Here is an 18,677-nt window from a genome sequence, read left to right as displayed (position 1 = left end):
AGACACAGAGACAGAGAGGCAGAGACACAGGCAGAGGGAGGGGCAGGCTCCATGCAGGGAGCCCGACATGGGACTTGATCCTGGGACTCTAGGATGACACCCTGGGCCAAAGGCGGCACTAAACTGCTGGGCCACCTGGGCTGCCCAAGAAACATGCTTTAAAACAAAGTGATTAAGTCAATCGGAGAAGGACAAACATTATATGGTCTCATTCATTCGGGGAATATAAAAACTAGTGAAAGGGATTCAAGGGGAAAAGAGAGAAAATGAGTGGGAAATATTAGTGAGGGTGACAGCACATGAGAGACTCCTAACTCTGAGAAACGAACAATGGGTAGTGGAAAGGGAGGTGGGCAGGGGGTTGGGGTGACTGGGTGACGGGCACTGAGGGGGGCACTTGATGGGATGAGCACTGGGTGTTGTACTATATGTTGGCAAATCAAACTCCAATAAAAAAATATACAAAAAATAAATTTAAAAAAACAAAGTGATAAAAATGGTAAAAAAAACTGCAATTGCTATCAAAGTACCATTGACATTTTTTCACAGAGCTAGCACAAATAATCTTAAAATTTGTATGGAACCAGAAAAGACTCTGAATAGCCAGAGGAATGTTGAAAAAGAAAGCCAAAGCTGGTGGCATCACAAGCTAGACTTCAAGCTCTGTTACAAAGCTGTGATCATCAAGACAACGTGGTACTGGCACAAATACAGACACACAGATCAATGAGACAGAATAGAGAACCCAGAAATGGATCTTCAACTCTATGGTCAACTCATCTTCAACAACCAGGAAAGAATACCCAAAGAGAAAAAGGCAGTCTCTTCAACAAATGGTGTTGGGAAAATCAGACAGCCACATGTAGAATGAAACTGGAACATTTTTTTACACCGTACACAAAAATAGACTCAAAATGGATGAAAGACCTAAATGTGAGACAGAAATCCATCAAAATCCTAGAGAACACAGGCAGCAACCTCTGTGACCTCAGCTGCAGCAACTTCTTACTAGACACATCTCCAAAGGAAGGGGAACCTCCTGGAAGTTCCTCAGGAAGTTAAAAACAGAGCTACCCTACAACCCAGCAATTGCATTACAAGGTATTTACCCCAAAGATACAAATGTAGTGATCCAAAGGGGCACCTGCACCCCAATGTTTATAGCAGAGATGTCCAAAATAGCCAAACTATAGAAAGAAATCCAGATGTCCATTGACAGATGAATGGATAAAGAAGCTGTGGTGTGTACATATATATACATACAATGGAATATGACTCAGCCATCTGAAAGGATGAAATCTTACCATTTATGTTGATGTGTTGGAACTGGAGGGTACTATGCTGAGCAAAATAAATCAATCAGAGAAAAACAATCATCATATGGTTTCACTCATATGTGGAATATAAGAAATAGCACAGAGGATCATAGGGGAAGGGAGGGAAAATGGAATGGGAAGAAATCAGAGAGGGAGACAAACCATGAGAGACTCTTAACAATGGGAAAGAAACCGAGGGTTACTGGAGGGGAGGTGGGTGGGAGGATAGGGTAACTGGGTGATGGGCATTAAGGAGGGCACATGATGTGATGAGCACTGGGTGTTATACGCAACTGACAAATTACTGAACTCTACCTCTGAAACTAAAGATGTACTATATCTTGGCTAATTGAATTTAATTTTTTTTTTTAAAGAAAGCTAAGGGACGCCTGGGTGGCTCAGCAGCTGAGTGCCTGCTTTCAGCCCAGGGCATGATCCTGGAATCCCGGATCGAGTCCCACATCGGGCTCCCTGCATGGAGCCTGTTTCTCTCTCTCTCTGCCTATGTCTCTGCCCCGCTCTCTCTCTCTCTCTGTGTCTCTCATGAATAAATAAATAAATAAAAATCTTAAAAAAAAAAAAAAAAGAAAGCTGAAAAACAAAGTGAGACTCAAGGCAAATCCAACCAAAAGAAAACATGAATGGCAATATTAGTATCAGATAAACTGAAATTTGGAATTAAAAGGATAAATCAAGATCTCATTATGTTAGGCTAAAAGGCACATTTTTTTTTATTTTAGGGAAACAAGTAAAAACCTGTATGTACCAATAATACAATAGCAAAATATGTAAATTTAAAACAATTAGAAAAAATTACTTAGTAAAAATACAATTAAAGTGGGAGATTTTAATATACATCTCTTATGAATAAAATTTATCAAATAGATTAAAAAAATAGAGTCATAAACATCTTGAATAATACACTCAATACACTCAATTTGATATAGTAAAACCTCTGTCTATGGAGTATACATTCTTTTGTATTAACCATACCAAAACATGCACAAAATTCATTATCTTGGGGTCATAAAGAACCTTAACACATTTTAAATAGATTTTGCCAAACACATATAAAAATATGTGGATAAAATAAGTCTAAAAATTAGATATTGGGAAAAACAGTGATAAATAACCCTTAGATCAAAGAAGAAATAAACTAAAATTTCACAACACTTAGAAAGCAATAAATAGGGAAACACTTTATCCTGATAACTATGGGAAAAAGGCAAACTGTACTAGAGAAAAATGTACAGTTTGAAATGCCTTCATTATTAAAGACTAAACAATAAGATGGCTTTTAAAATGTTAGCTTCTGGGATCCCTGGGTGGCGCAGCGGTTTGGCGCCTGCCTTTGGCCCAGGGTGCGATCCTGGAGACCCGGGATCGAATCCCACATCAGGCTCCCGGTGCGTGGAGCCTGCTTCTCCCTCTGCCTGTGTCTCTGCCTCTCTCTCTCTCTCTGTGACTATCATAAACAAATTAAAAAAAAAAAAAAAAAAGAAAGCTGCAGGGGAGTCCCTCATCCTCTTAAAAAATAAAATAAAATAAAATGTTAGCTTCTGGTTTTTTCAAAAAATGATCATTATACAAATATATTTTCACACAGATTTAAGTAGTGGATTTAGAATTTACTCACAGTTGCTTTTGCCTAGGATCCAGTAATGGGTTTAAAGCTTGCAACAACTTGTTTAAATTAAACATCCCAATATTGGCCTGATTTCCTATTTTATATCTTCTTTCATCATCAGATGTGTTTGGGACAAAATCTGTTTAAAACAAAAAATACTAGCATTTTATCATGGGGATGATTATAATAAATAGCCTCTTCCTAAGTTCATATTTAAACTTAATAAATTTATATTCATTAGATATATTTATATTTATTAAATTTTTCTGACATTAAACATTAAACTCAAAAGTCACAAAAACGCTATTTATACATATGAAATTATTTTAAAATATGAATTATTTGCCTACTAGAGGAATACAATTCCAACATGTAAGAATTTTCAGGTGATCATACATGAACTTCAAATTTCACTTCAGGTGGCACATCCTCCACAAAGCCTGGTAAGATCCCTCCTTGTAAGTATTGGGTTACTATGACCTCCATTTTGTAAGTTGGTAAGGTGAGAAGTTAAATAACTTGCCGCTGAGGCCCAGATGCCAGAAGTTACACCTGCATCTGTCTCACACATATCTCCTATCACCTTCCCTGTCATCTCTAATATGTAATTCCATAAAGGTAGAGACCACAAAAGACTCAGTTTTGTATCCCTATAGCATCTAGAACATAGAGCACCACAAAAAAAAAAAAAAACCATTTTATGAGTCAACCTAATTCTTCTACTACCACACCACTGTATTAGCTGTACAATTTATCTGAAATAACCCTGTGATAATTTCTTAGTGAAATAAAATACATGTGTGTATACACACACATATTTACACATAAAGCACACATACCTGGGTTATAGGCTTCCATAAAACCAAATGGGCCATAGTCAATTGTAATGGATAACAAACTGAAGTTATCAGTATTACAAACACCTGAAACCACAACAAAAAGATTTGAAAACCATGGTAATAAAATAATAAAGCATTTTTAAATGTATAAAATTATCCAGAATAGGAAAGGTAATTAAAATGCATTTGTTTTAGAAATGACACAAAATTAGACTATCAATTGAAAGTTTCACTGGTGATGTCAAATAGCATAATATACATTAAAACTATATCTTTTAACCAAATTTAGCCTTTTGTTTTAGACCCCACGCCCACAAAGATTTCAAATACTACAGGAACAAAAGTCCCAAGAAAGAAATTTTCCTCTTACTTATCCTCAATTTCTTGCCTTTGTTTTAAAAATAAATGTTGCTTGGAATAGAAGTGAAACTGGTAAAGGAATAAGATTAACTCATTTTCAAAGGTTGGGAAAAGGGGAAAACATGGATATGCACTCTGGTTACAGTCATCAGCTGCAGACAACTAACAGAGTGGAGAGGGAGTGTATCGTCCTTCTCCCACACCCTAGGCAAGGGCACTATGGCTGGCAACAGGAGTGTGGGGTAGGAGGAAGCCAGGGAACGGATATGCCAGCATAATACAGGATATTTGGCCACTGTGTCCAATATAGGGTTTTAACCTTTTTCAGAGCATGATGGCCCTGTGTATCTCTGTAAATGTACAGACTCTCTAACCCAGCCATTCCACTTTAGGGGTTTGTCCTCAAAAAGTCACCTTCAAGAATACAAAGATAAAGTTGCCTGGTAGTCACTTGGTATAGTTCATCATAGCAAAAACTCTAAAACACCTACCCTACTCTCCCAACCCTAACCCACCCCAAGAGAGATATGCGGAGGATGCCTGTGATAAGGGACACGGATTTCAAAAAGTTTTACAATAACCACTTTATGAGTCAACCTAATTCTTTCTACCACCACACCACTGTATTAGCTGTACAATTTATCTGAAATAACCCTGTGATAATTTCTTAGTGAAATAAAATACATGTGTGGGATCTCCTTTTCATATTTATCTAGAGACACTGGTACATACGATTTGTTTTCCATAGGAAGGAAAAACAAATTCCTTCCTATGCAACTTCACACTCTACACGGCTTCAAACACACAAGGCAGCCCTGCTTTTTTCACAGGAGGTATATGAATATCATCCCCAAAAAAGTCCAAAAGGATTGATATGAAATGGTTAATAATGATTACCCTGGAGAATGGAATTCACACTCACTTCTGTATACTTTCAATTCTTTACCATAAGCATTCAGTGCTTTTATGATTAAAATTTTAGGGACTGCCTGGGTGGCTCAGCAGTTGAGCATCTGCCTTTGGCCCAGGGCATGATCCTGGGGCCCCAGGATTGAGTCCCTCATTGGGCTCCCTGTGTGGAGCCTGCTTCTCTCTCTGCCTGTGTCTCTGTCCCTTTCCTGTGTCTCTCATGAATATATAAATAAAATCTAAAAAAAAAAAAAAAAAAAAGATTTTAAAAACAGCTTTAAAGAGTTCTAAATATGTAGCCACAAGGTGGCTTTACAGGCTAGGGCACCTGGGTGGCTCAGTCGGTTAAGTGTCCAACTCTTTTTTTTTTTTTTAAACATTTATTTATTTATTCATGAGAGACACAGAGAGAGAGAGAGGCAGAGACACAGGCAGAGGGAGAAGCAGGCTCCCCACAGGGAGCCCAATGCGGGACTCTATCCTGGGTCCTGGGATCAGGCCCCAAGCCAAACGCAGATGCTCAACTGCTGAGCCACCCGCATCCCATGTGTCCAACTCTTGATTTCAGCTCAGGTCAAGATCTTTGGATCCTAAGATGGAGCCCAGCATTTGGTGGTGGTCCTCTGGCACAGCACTCAGCAGGGGAGTCTGCTTCTCCCTGCAGCTCTTCTTCTGCCCCCTCACTCATGCATTCTCTCTCTCTCAAATACATAAATAAATAAATATTTTTTTAAAGAAAACTTTACAGGTAATAACATCCTCCTCGATTTGAGGATGCTTATTCTATTTTGTGCATACTGTTCCATTCAAAACCATTTTATTTATTTATTTTTTATTTATTTTTTTTTTTTTAGTATTTTTTTTTTTAATTTATTTCTTCAGAGAGAGAGAGACTGAGAGGCAGAGACACAGGCAGAGGGAGAAGCGGGCTCCACGCAGGGAGCCTGATGCGGGACTCGATCCTGGGTCTCCAGGATCAGACCCCGGGCTGCAGGCGGCACTAAACCGCTGCGCCACCGGGGGTGCCCTCAAAACCATTTTAAACACAGGAACATTTTTTTCTCTGCTGCTAAAAACAAATTCATACACCATAAAAGTTTAAGAAGCTCATTAGCGGGAATATTTTGAAGTACAAGAAAGAAGTCTTCTGCTTCAACAAATTAACTCTACTTTCCCATCAGAAAAATGAAACATCAGTAGATGACTTACCATGAGCAAAACCAACAGACATCCACAAGGCAATGAGTTGTGCCGTCTCTGATACCACAACAGAGAAAAAGTCCTAAAATAAAATTCAGAAATTTTTCAGATTTTCAGGAATGTGTACTGTTTTAGGATCTTCTGATAAGTCACAAGGAGAACATGGAAAGAATTCAGAGTGCTAAAGGTTGACTAAAGGAATGGAAATTACCAGGCATAAGAAAAAAATGGAAGAATGTGGAATTAGTCATCAAGAAATACTATATAAAGTCTCAGACACAGTATTATGGCCAGGCTTTTTCCACTTCCAATAAGAACAGGAAAAGCATGAGCACTGAGTATTATACTATCTGTTTGCAAATTGAATTAAAAAAAAAAAAAAAAAAGAACAGGAAATGCATTAGAATTCAGCACAAGGGAGTTAAGTGTAAGCAAAGTAAGTTCTTAACCTTTAAACTGAGTCACCAAGAAAAATAATAGAATTCCCTTCTCTAGCTGCTAAGAGAATGAAAAAGGGTTACAAAGACCAAATCATTTCCATGAGATTAGGAAATCACATTTTCCTGTCATATATTGTGTTTATTTTAGAACTACTTAGAAATATCGATATATCTCATTTGTGAGAAACAATACATAAGACCAAGTTACAAAACATATGTGCAAAACATAACATCTAGAGTTTGGATGTGGTAACACCTGTTCTTTTTCTCTGAATACCTCTCAAACAAAACAACTTTCTTATCTGTGTCTTGTTTATGAAGTGGTTCACCTTCTCCTCTGACAAAACGTTCAAAGTGCTCGACATCATCTTTCCTACTTTTAGTTAAGCTCTAAGTTATAACTGTTGATATTGGCAGGCAATGAGAGAAACCGAGTACTGTCCTTTCTCTTTAAAAACTTACCACGTATCTGTTAGGTACTGTGATCTTTACTGAGGGGAAATGCTCCTGTATGATGAAGTCTAATAATGTCCTGGAGAGAGAGGACAGGGCATCAGTGTTCCCCAGTATCAAATCATCCCAATCTGCCCTTGACATTCAGGAATCTGTTATATTCAAGCTTAAACTTTTTAAAATTAAACCAAGATTTTACTCTCAAAACAGCCATAGAGAAATACTTCCTCAAAACCAGTCAAAACTGGAAATGTGTTTATGGGGCACCTGAGTGGCTCAGTTGGTTAAGCATCTGCCTTCAGCTCAGATTATGATCAGGGTCCCAGGATCAAGCCCTGAGTCAGGCTCCCTGCTTAGCAGAGAGTCTGCTTCTCCCTCTGCCCCTCCCCTGCCTGTGCTCTCTTTTTCTTTCTCTAATAAATAAATAATTTTTTAAAAAACTGGAAATGTCTTTCTAAGACAGTATTAGATTCCATCATGTTATATTACAAACGCATATTAGTTCAATAAATATCCAGTGTGTACCTACTGTACATACTGTACCACCATGCCAGGTGCAGGCACAGGGGGAAAATATGCCAATACCCAGACTCAGAGGACCCACGCCTCAGGGCACACAGAGCCCATCGGGGAGAAGAGCACACGAAGAAGTAATGACATTACAGTGTGATACATGCAATAATAAAACTATATAAAAGATATAAAGATAACAGAGCAGGGAACAATTATTTACGTCTGCAGGGTTACATAAGGCTTCACAAATGGGGGTGGCAAAAAAATTGGCCAATGTTTGAAAACAGGGTATTTAAGGTGTCTGTGTATCATATTTTTTACTTCCTATTTTAACTGATTAGTCAACTAACTAGTAGTGTTTAATGCATTGGATGAGAAAGAATCCAGAAGAAAATTGGACTTTGTGGATATGACTTGGGAATTACTGAAAGACAGTCAAAAACAAAAGGAATGGATTAATGTTTGTGTATATGTATTTTTTTCTAATCATTTAATAATTTATTATGTAACTGTTTATATGTCAAGAACTGTTTCAGGCATTTGGGAAACAAACAGGAATATACATGTGGTTATGTGAGCCAACAGAGACATTTTTCAGGACGAGGTGGTCACTAATATATATCAAATGCCAGAGAGATAAGTGAACAATAATGGAAGTATTACCAGTATGACATTGATGGAAAAATGTCAGTGACACTGTGAATCCAAACAGAAGTGACCCAAAAAACAAATGAGAAGTTAGAAATAATGCCCAGTGAGTGTAGATGACTCTCTCAACAAGTGAGATGACCATGAGCTCAGTAAATACTTGCCAAAGTAAGAGACTCAGAGGCTCTGACCAGTGTGAAGACTTCTCTGCTCTGCTTATTGCCTTCCCTCATGTCTTTTCTCATGTCTATGCCTCATGGACCAGGTATCTGGATTTATTATGCTGATAACTACAATACAGGATCCACATTCCAAACGATTCTAGTTTGTCTAAGGAAATTTATATGACTTTTTAAAACTATCTTAACAAAAGGAAGCAGAATTCCTCTTAAAGGAGGAAATGTTTTTTGTCTGAAGACATATCTTGCTAAGCCTGCTTGAGAAAGTTGGAATTTCTAAGTATAGACAGGGTAGGCACCTAGACATCAGAAAATGCTGGAAGCTGTACTGCATGATGCAAGGGGAAGAATTAATCGCTTTTGCTCTTTTGAAGCAATCCTCTGTCCTCTCAACAGGAAGATCTTCAGTAAGGATGTCGGGAACCATAACACTTTCAGAAATACCACAGCTCCAATCTCAGTAAAGGCTGCTCACCTAAACATTAGGATCCAAATGTGGGATTCCCACTGTCTTCTCTGCTGTGACCTTTTCCTTGTACCTCATCCTGGAATAGGAATCAGTGAATGATTTCCATGGCATAGTCCCTGCAAGGGCCTTCTATTGGTATAACTAACTGAAAATTAACCTCAATAAATAAAGTTTTGTGTACATTTTAACTTATGCATACACTGAAGAAATAAAGTGAGTCTATGTATTTTTGTGTTAGTACTTGTACCCTCTATTGCCGCCATTAGTCATATAGTTAGTAAATAGAACTGCGTGATTCTTTTCTCCAAAGGAATGCTGTACTTAGGTGTGTTTAGGTGTCAAGATGAAGTCTATTACAGGCAACAAAGCCTCCTGCTCAGTTGGTGCTGTGCTTTGATACAATACCACACTCACTGCTACCCCTGAGCCTCTGTGCTATTCCCTGCTCCACATGCCCAGCACACTGCTTCTTTTTTTCCCACTGAAATCCTTCCTAATCTCAAAGATAAGTAACCCTGAACTCCTTTAAGCATGAATATCTTAGGGAGATTTTTTTTTAATGAAAATCTTGTCGAAACATATCAGCACAATGTACAATGTAAAATCAGGTGCTAAGCATAAGGAATATAACATGCACACTCAGTAAATCACTGTGAATAACAGGAAAAATCCTGCCCTGTCACACAGTGATGTGCACAGGCCCCAAAAAAACATGTGCAGCTATCAGCAGCCTTCAACAACTCTGCTTTCTAAGGTGTTGAATAAGTTTATTATTAGGGCCCCTGGCTTGCTTAGTTGGTAGAGCATGTAACTCTTGATGTCAGGGGAGTGAGTGCAAGCCCCACATTGTTGTAGAGCTTACTCTGAATAAATGAATGAATGAATATAAATAAAACATTTATTTTTTAATTTTTTAATTTTTTAATTTTTATTTTTTAAAAAACGTATACTGTTGATTTTCAAGTCTCTTCTCTCCCCAGAGATTCAGGGTCAAGTTTCTCTCATTTTTTCTCTTTGCTGCTCTACACCACACTTCTCACCCCTTCCTAATTTTTTATTTCTGGCCTACTAATGGCTGAGGAAAAAGTTAACTGAACCGATTGGAAGTAAGCATGAAGTAAGAGCAGTCAGGCTCTGAGGAAAGATCTGAGGAGTCTCTCCTCAGAAAAAAGTATATGAACTTTCGTGTCCTGGCTTTGTAACATTTTGCTGGCTGTCCATAAACATTTTTGTTCACTTCCCAGATTCCTGCTGTTTGAAACCAAAGAGCTGATGATGTGAAGAAAGGATGTTCTATGATAATATCCTAATGCTGCAATTACATCTTGAACCATGGGTCATTTTTTAATAAGACTGCAAAGAGGTGCAGGATCTGTTATTCTTTAGGAACTTAGCCTAATTTTATGTAAGTATTCTAGAAATTTTATTACCTCGTTCTTTTGTAATGTTTCCATTGTAGAACTGATCTCTCCATACCTCATCATCACTCACAATTAGACTGAAACATAAGAGAATCCAACAATTAAAGTTATATGTTAACTGCTAGCAAACTACCAAGAAGTCCCTAAAACCCTAAGAAACAATGAGAAGTCATGCTACCAGAGATTTATCTGCTCAATGTACTGACACATGCCTGCAGATAACATGATGCAGTCCTGAAAGTTAGCTTTCAGGAAAAAGGAATTACCTTGAAGCTCTGCTAGTTGGAATTCCAAGAGAGTGCATAGCCTCGCTGCATAAAAATTCTCTCACTGAGGAACGAAGTACAGCTCTGCCATCACCATTTCTAGGGCAAATAAGAGAAAAAAGCTTTTCAGGTATAGTTAAGAGACAACATCAATTTTTATTTAGATGACTCTAAAAAAAGTATCAAACTGTACCGGGAGTATGGGGTCTTTCCTGAGCCTTTTAATTGGAGCTCCCACTTTTCACCCTGCCTTCAACAACAACAAAGAAATCTAAGTATTAGAAGATTCATGTTAATATTTACCAGAAAAGCTATTATACCAGGAAACATGTGGTACCTGTTCATGTAAATTCCAATAAGGTGGGTTCTTCCGTCCCTGAGCTGATCTGCCCATATCCCAAACTAAAGGAGACAAAGGAAAATTATTCATGCTTATTAACCTTTGAAGCTTTCATAGTAATTTTATAGCCAAAGTTATTTTGTCCAAATTGAGAATGGGGTGTTGCATTTTTAGGATTATAATAATCAACATCTTGAACAAAGGTGAAAATAAAATTCAATCAATAAGACGTAAGTGAAATTGATTTTAAAAATATAAATTGGAGACACATAATTAACTTCATCATCTTACAGCTGAGCTCAAGTTTGTTAGGTGTAGAATACTTAGAACTGACCTACTGATCTATTTAAATCTGGAATACGAACTAGGAACAATTTATTCATAGAAAACTTACCGATAGTACATGTATGCAATGTAAAATCAAGAACATATTTGTACCCGAGAAAATTGCTTTTGAACTTACAGTCAACTGTTTCCAACTTTTTCTGTTTGTGGTTGCCCAACTTCCAGTTATGCCACTTACTAGATATGTAAATTTGAGTTACTTAATCCCACTGAGACTGACCTTTCATTTCTGTAAAATAGGATAATCCTTGCCAGGTTGTTGTAAGAATAAATGCTAACACGTGCTTTGTACTACATCTAACATATGTAAGTGCTTGTAAGATGGTAATAATTATCATTCCTGGCAGTGATTTGCTTAGACATTACTCCATTTTCTAGATGCATGTTACTTCCACAGAAGACTTCCCAGACTTTCTGGGACTAGGAGGGTGGTTCTGTGAATTCCCAAACTCCTATCGACCCCATCACAACCCTGATGTAATCAGAATTCATTTCTTTATCTATCCTCTACCCTAGAGTATTAGCAATCTGAGCAAAGAGGACAGGTGTCTTTCACCATTTTAACTCCTGGCACATAAAAGGAGTTCTATAAACAGGTGTGGAATATTTAAACTATATTTATAGTTCTGACAGAAAAACATGAATTTGAGAAAAATCTACTCAGTATTTTAATTTTTTATTTTAACCAGAAACAGACTACCATTAATTTTAGCTATGTAATAACCCCTAAGACCACAAATCTGAGAGGTGCTCTCAGGATACTCTGGAAATTTCTAAAGTCAACAATACATTAGATATATCCCACACTGTGAAAAAGAAGAAGAAAGAATGGTGAATCCAGAGCCAGGACGGAAGTCAGGGGAAACAAGAAGGTAGTTCTCTATTAATAAAAATCGTTTAGGGATCCCTGGGTGGCGCAGCGGTTTGGCGCCTGCCTTTGGCCCAGGGCGCGATCCTGGAGACCTGGGATCGAATCCCACATCAGGCTCCCTGTGCATGGAGCCTGCTTCTCCCTCTGCCTGTGTCTCTGCCTCTCTCTATTTCTCTCTCTGTGACTATCATAAATAAATAAAAATTTAAAAAAAAATCGTTTACTAGGACATCTGGGTGGCTCAGTGCTTGAGCATCTGCCTTAGCTCAGGTTGTGATCCCGGGGTCCAGGGATCCCTGTGGGGAGCCTGCCTCTCCCTCTGCCTGTCTCTTTGGGTCTTTCATGAATAAATAAATATAATTGTTTAAAAAATAAAAAATAAAAATAATTTACTCTTCAAAATGGCAAAGCCATCCTTATAAATATTTATAATTTCAAATCAGAAGCAAGAGATGAAATGTGAAATTGATAAAAATGTAATCTATACTACAAAAAGAAACTACAAAAAAAAAAAAACACAGCTTAATAAAACTCTGCAGGCTTAAGGTCTGCATTTGTACTTTAACAGTACACGTAAGTACTGGTACAAAACACTAATCAATTTAACCTATATGGGGAATGACTTTTTGAACTATGGAATCCCTGTATTTGGGAGCTAGGAAAAAATAAAATAAAATAAAATAAGGATCATCTAGTCCCGCAGTTTCTAAATTGAAAAAACATAGTTCAGCAAAATGTTAGTAATTATTCCTTAAAAACAAAGCCCAACAAAACCCTACAGTCGAGTATGTTTGAAAAAAAGGGTGTTAAATAAAATTAAGTGGATTTCTTTGCCTCAGCACTTCTCACAACTCCTGGAATGGACTTGGTCAACCCTTGCACATTAAAGATCAAGATGCTGAGGTTCAAGGTTGTCATACAGATGACTCCTGAGGTCTTTTTCAGTTCTAATTATCTATGTCACTTCGCTTCTCAGCTTATGTTAGCTTAGCTTCTATGACGTTTTTGCTTCTTAGGGCATTGAGGAACGAAAGCAACAAAAATCTAAAAGGAATTAACTGCACCCAACAAACCAGAACCTGATATTATTATTATTATAGCTATCATGGAAGCACTTTTCACTTTTCATATTTCCCAATTTCATCCTTACTCCAACCCTATTATACTTCGCTACTTTTCCCAAAAAATTATTCCAGAGTAAACCAGCCCCCAGACAATCAGACTGTTAAATCTTATCTAGTTCAACAATTGGTCCTGTGTTCCTTCTCTTTCTCCCTTTTTTATAAAATTAGTCAGATACCACACCCTGAACTTGCTTTAAATTTTTTTTTTTTTTTAAGATTTTATTTATTCAGGAGAGACACAGAGAGAGAGGCAGAGACATAGGCAGAGGAAGAAGCAGGCTCCCTGAAGGGAGCCTGATGCGGACTCGATCCCTGGACCCCAGGGTCATGACCTGAGCCAAAGGCAGATGCTCAACCACTGAGCCACCCAGGTGTGCCTTGCTTCAAAGTCTTAACTTTATTTCTAGAAGATGCTTTCCTAATTGATTCAACATATATAATATCCCCCAATTAATCCTGATTAAATTCTAGCAGTCCCTAGCAGTTCTAAAACTTTGTTCTGCAGCTATCCTAGCAAAACTATTATCTCCTAATCCTTCTGAGGCTTTTATATTGATATTTGTGCTACTTGACTTTACCTAAATCTCCTGCCAAAACTTCTCTGAATGAGTTCTCTAGCAATAATTCATTGTTACCTCGGTTTTCTTGATTCCATCAAAGGAAGTTGGGCATGAGCTTTATCACAACAAGAAATCACATCGGCTAATTATGAACATCTTATGATACATTCTTCTAGAAACATCTTGTTGAAGTCTCCAGACACTAACATTATAGGAATTAATGCAAAATAACTTCACTAATAGGACAGCATTTCCACCAACTGTTTATATTTACATGAGGCAAGTAATGCTGATGCTGCTCATACCTGGTGGCCACCATAACTGTGAGCCAATGGAATAGATCCAAATACAGTCTTCTTACCACTCACAAGCTGGATAAAATCATCTGTTTCTGAGACAGATAAGTCAAGATCCAAAATATCTTCTAGAACTGCCTGAGGCAGAAAAAAACAAGAACAAAAAAACAACAACAAAAAAAAATTACAAATTTAAGAAATCCTTTAGGGATCCCTGGGTGGCGCAGCGGTTTGGCGCCTGCCTTTGGCCCAGGGCGCGATCCTGGAGACCCGGGATCGAATCCCACGTCGGGCTCCCGGTGCATGGAGCCTGCTTCTCTCTCTGCCTGTGTCTCTGCCTCTCTCTCTCTCTGTGTGTGACTATCATAAAAAAAAAAAAAAAAAAAGAAATCCTTTAATAATTTTGGAGAAAAGAAACTTGATGGAAGAAAATTAAAAGAATGAACCTCTTCCAAAAGCATATTAATATGTTTTTATGAGGGATGTTCCATACTTTGTGTGATTATTTATGCTATTTGGAAAATCAGTTCTATTAGATAGTTTTTAAATTTTTATTTATTTCTTGTGATACATAGTAAAATAGTATTTTTCTTAGCACACATTCTTTAAAGGAACTAGAAAATATAAAATGTCCTATTTCTATCCCAATTTCAATTGTATCATGGAAGAACAATTAGGAATTTGTTATTAGAGCCCATTTCTAAGAATTAAACTCATTTGCTCCTTTTTCAAAAAGGCATATTTTCTTTGTAAAATAACTTTAGGATGAAACAGAGTACTGGGCTCCAGGAATCAGTATCAAAAAGTGATTTCTAAGAATGACATTCTCCAAGTATCTGAATTTTAAACACAAAGATAATAATTTAGTTAATAGTTACCTAATAGACTAAAAATTCAACACTAAAAACTTTTTTTAGACAAAAGTTATAATGATTTAAGTATTTGTGTTGTGAAAAAAATAAAGCCTAACCTTTGAAACTGCTACAAGACGTATTCTTGATCTGAAAGAAGTAGGGAAGGCAATTGAAAAAAGTGAAAAGTTTTTCACTTACGAACATAATTTTCTTTAACAGGATCAACTGGCAACACAGCTGATTAAAAAAAAAAACAACAGAAACTCTTCTTAATGTTCTCATTTGTTGCACAGACAGCATTAATATTCCTTATATGGACTATAGTTAAGAAAATCAATTTATATCTCTTTTTCTTCCTACTTGTTATTGAAAACCTATTTTGTCATTTTCAACCATATCTATCCAATATTCACATATATAGTAAATGGAACCACGCAACATGATGAGAGATGGAAAAAGTTTAAAACAAAACACATATCCTGTCTGTAAGGATTTTCTCTTGTGGGAGACCAACAGGATACATATGTTTATAAATAAGAATGTATAAATAAAGTGGAGGCGAGCTGCATTATAGTTTTAGAATTATAGTACTAGCCAAGTCAATGGAATCCAACCAAGAAATATCAGGCAGTTAATCTCATTCTTTCTGCCCTTCAGAAAAATCGTAGCAAAATAGATACATATAAAAATTTCTAATACCAGGCAACAGATGATGTTTTACTAAATGTACAAAACATGCACTAAAGCACATGTACCTTATTTTAAAAGCTGTACAAAAAAAGAGAGCTTTGAACATGTTTTAGCTCCTCAGAATGTATTTTCTTTTAAGTACAATTAAAAAAATCTTAATCTATTTTCCTAATCCAAACCAATTAAGACCAGAAACAAACAGAAGAGGGTAAGTATATTAATAAAATCACAAAACAAAGGGACACAAAAACTTGTTTCCAGATAGAAATTATATTGTCAAGATGTCACTGTACCCAAATTATTTAATAAACATATGGAAATCCAACCAACATCTTAGAATGATTTTTTTGAAGAAACAGATCATCTTAAAGTATAAATCTTGAAAAATAAAAACATGTTTTTTAGAAATGGGAATTTCCTCATCATATTATAAATTATAGGAACATAATAACTAAAAATAGTCATTCCAAAAATAGACGCAAGGAAAAAAAGGAACTCAACAAAAAGCACTGAAACAACCCAAAGTAATGTTAAGAATTCTCTATATACTGAAAATGTTATTTTGAATCAGTAGAGAAAGGTGGCATCAGGACAATTTATCCAACTGTTTGGATTAACTTCTATCTAGCCCACTCAAGCCTAGGTGAACCAAATGTCAGTTATAAGAGAAATAAGAGTAGTCCTCTATCTTTCCCATATGAGTATAAAAACAGGCAAGTGTGGGGATCCCTGGGTGGCGCAGCGGTTTAGCGCCTGCCTTTGGCCCAGGGCGCGATCCTGGAAACCTGGGATCGAATCCCACGTCGGGCTCCCGGTGCATGGAGCCTGCTTCTCCCTCTGCCTATGTCTCTGCCTCTCTCTCTCTCTCTCCCATCCTCTCTCTCTGTGTGACTATCATAAATAAATAAAAATTAAAAAAAAAAAAAACAGGCAAGTGTGGACCAGATTTAACCTTTCTATTTTCCTCTAAATACATGGTAAGTAAGACACATCAATGGGAATAATGGGTAGTTAACCAAAAACATCTGATTTCAGCATTCACCATGGAAAACAAATTCTTCTACAATTAAAAGTAGAACCAACAGTGTCTTTTCTTCTCTTTTAGGAGAGCCACTAGGTGGAAATAGACTTATAATTTATGCATTTCTCACAATGCCCTAACATTTTAGTAGAACACAGACAGTATATACTATTCATTAATACTCATGATTTTGTACCGACTGATTGACATTTTGGCAAGGCAGTTGATCAGTCAATACAGTTAAACATTGGCCATGGAGCAAAAGAGGTCAACTGCTTCAGAGGTCCCCAGCCCTCACCTTTGTTACACTTTATCCAAGTAATTAGTCAAAGACTACAATCCCAAGACAAAATTCCAAATGTATATTTAGACTTTATCTCAAAATCTCAGAGAAATCAGTAATTCCAAAATTTAATTGTTTAGAATTCAGTTTTCCCTAAGATTAGGAAATCCACAAAAACTGTTAATCTTTCAGGGCAGCTATGTTTGAACCTCTTCTGTCAATAAATGCTCTTACCACAGTTACCTTGACAATTCATTGATCATTTATCTAAAAACATCAAGAGACGTTTTCAGGCAGTACTATGAATCAAGACATGGTATACATATACACATAGTATTATGTACCTAATCTCTCCTTGGCTGTAAAACCATGATAATGTTTTAAGCAGTGTCATCACTATGGAAAGAAAATGTCTTGAAGTATAGTTAACTCCCCAACATCAAAATAACTTTGAAAATGCTTTCGATTACACACTTACACACTTTCGATTACTCCATTTTTGTTAGTCAATATTGGTTGTTTCATTCATGTAAGTACAGTCAAAAAGACCCAAGCTGTTCCTAGCCTTTGCACAAGAGGAGTCTGTTCTTTAGCAGCTATTTGCACAGCTCAATGGTTTTAACTTCCTAAGACACACATTTGGCTTAGTTGGGTCAAAAGAACTACTTGCTAGGGGCAGCCCCGGTGGCACAGCGGTTTAGTGCTGCCTGCAGCCCAGGGCGTGATCCTGGAGACCCTGGAGCCTGCTTCTACCTCTGCCTGTGTCTCTGCCTCTCATTCTCTCTGTGTTTCTATTAATAAATAAATAAGAAATTAAAAAAGAAAACTACTTGCTATTCTGCATGTTCTCAGGGTGGGTTATTGTTCATCAAAGGTTTAGCTACACTATAATAGAAACCTTCACAAATTTCATCTGCTTTCCTACTTGGCCTTGCCATACTACGTCTTTTTAAGAGCGAGCGGTTTTGTTTTAATCGGGGAAAATGATCTCTAAATGAAAATAGCCTGCTAGAATTATGTAGTGCTGCATCTGCCAACTGTGAGCTTGGCCAGAAATGTAAATCCTCGTTATCTGCTTCCCTATCTGTGAAAAGGGCAAATGATAAAATCTAAGTGGTAGGATCACTGTAAATACAAGTGTTTATTACTAGACTTTACCATGGCAAAGTCTACCTATTGAGTAATGTACAAACCTGGATCAAGCCACAGATGGGTACTAACCATCTTTATTTGCAAAGCACCTGACTTTTACATAATATTCTTCGGGATTAGAAAAAAAAATCATAAAATAGGCTTATTCTAGTAAACTTTATGCTTTTACAGTAAGAAAAAAAACACGCCTCTTTGAAGATATAAAAATAACGTGCTCAGCTACAGGAGGGGTACTTTCACTTTTTTTAAGTTCAAAAGAAGACAAAAGTTCTAATAACTGTGGTTGCCTACTTGTCGGTCTATTTCCTGGTAACGCTGCATTTTCTGAGGACTATCTTTCCGTATCCAACACCTACACTTTCACTGGCCCTGTTTGTGTACATGTTGAATTATTAAGGACGCCAAGGATTTCTCCCCTAAATACCCTTTCTCATTACCCGGAGAAGAGTAGATCTGGCTGTAGAATCAAGGGAAGGTCTGAGCCGCATCAGGTACTAACCC

The 18,677-nt window shown here is 37.1% G+C and overlaps 1 protein-coding gene across 1 annotated transcript in view; it reads right to left on the bottom strand.

Moving 5' to 3' along the window:
- The window catches only part of LOC144313647 (protein nucleotidyltransferase YdiU-like), a gene marked incomplete at its 5' end in the record, with an annotated part of 28,853 nt that extends 14,500 nt beyond the window's left edge, over nt 1-14,353 (bottom strand). The window contains 8 exons of the mRNA XM_077896749.1: nt 2,953-3,082; nt 3,783-3,866; nt 6,261-6,333; nt 7,154-7,223; nt 10,641-10,739; nt 10,834-10,890; nt 10,978-11,042; nt 14,186-14,353. Of these exons, the coding sequence (XP_077752875.1) occupies nt 2,953-3,082; nt 3,783-3,866; nt 6,261-6,333; nt 7,154-7,223; nt 10,641-10,739; nt 10,834-10,890; nt 10,978-11,042; nt 14,186-14,353 (746 nt within the window). The remainder of the gene's footprint in view (nt 1-2,952; nt 3,083-3,782; nt 3,867-6,260; nt 6,334-7,153; nt 7,224-10,640; nt 10,740-10,833; nt 10,891-10,977; nt 11,043-14,185) is intronic.
- Nucleotides 14,354-18,677: the final 4,324 nt, after the last annotated feature.

Source organism: Canis aureus, chromosome 5 (genome assembly GCF_053574225.1).
Source record: "Canis aureus isolate CA01 chromosome 5, VMU_Caureus_v.1.0, whole genome shotgun sequence".
NCBI lineage: Eukaryota > Metazoa > Chordata > Mammalia > Carnivora > Canidae > Canis > Canis aureus.
The sequence above is the reverse complement of the archived record's forward strand: the minus strand, read 5'-3'. Positions and strand labels throughout refer to the sequence as shown.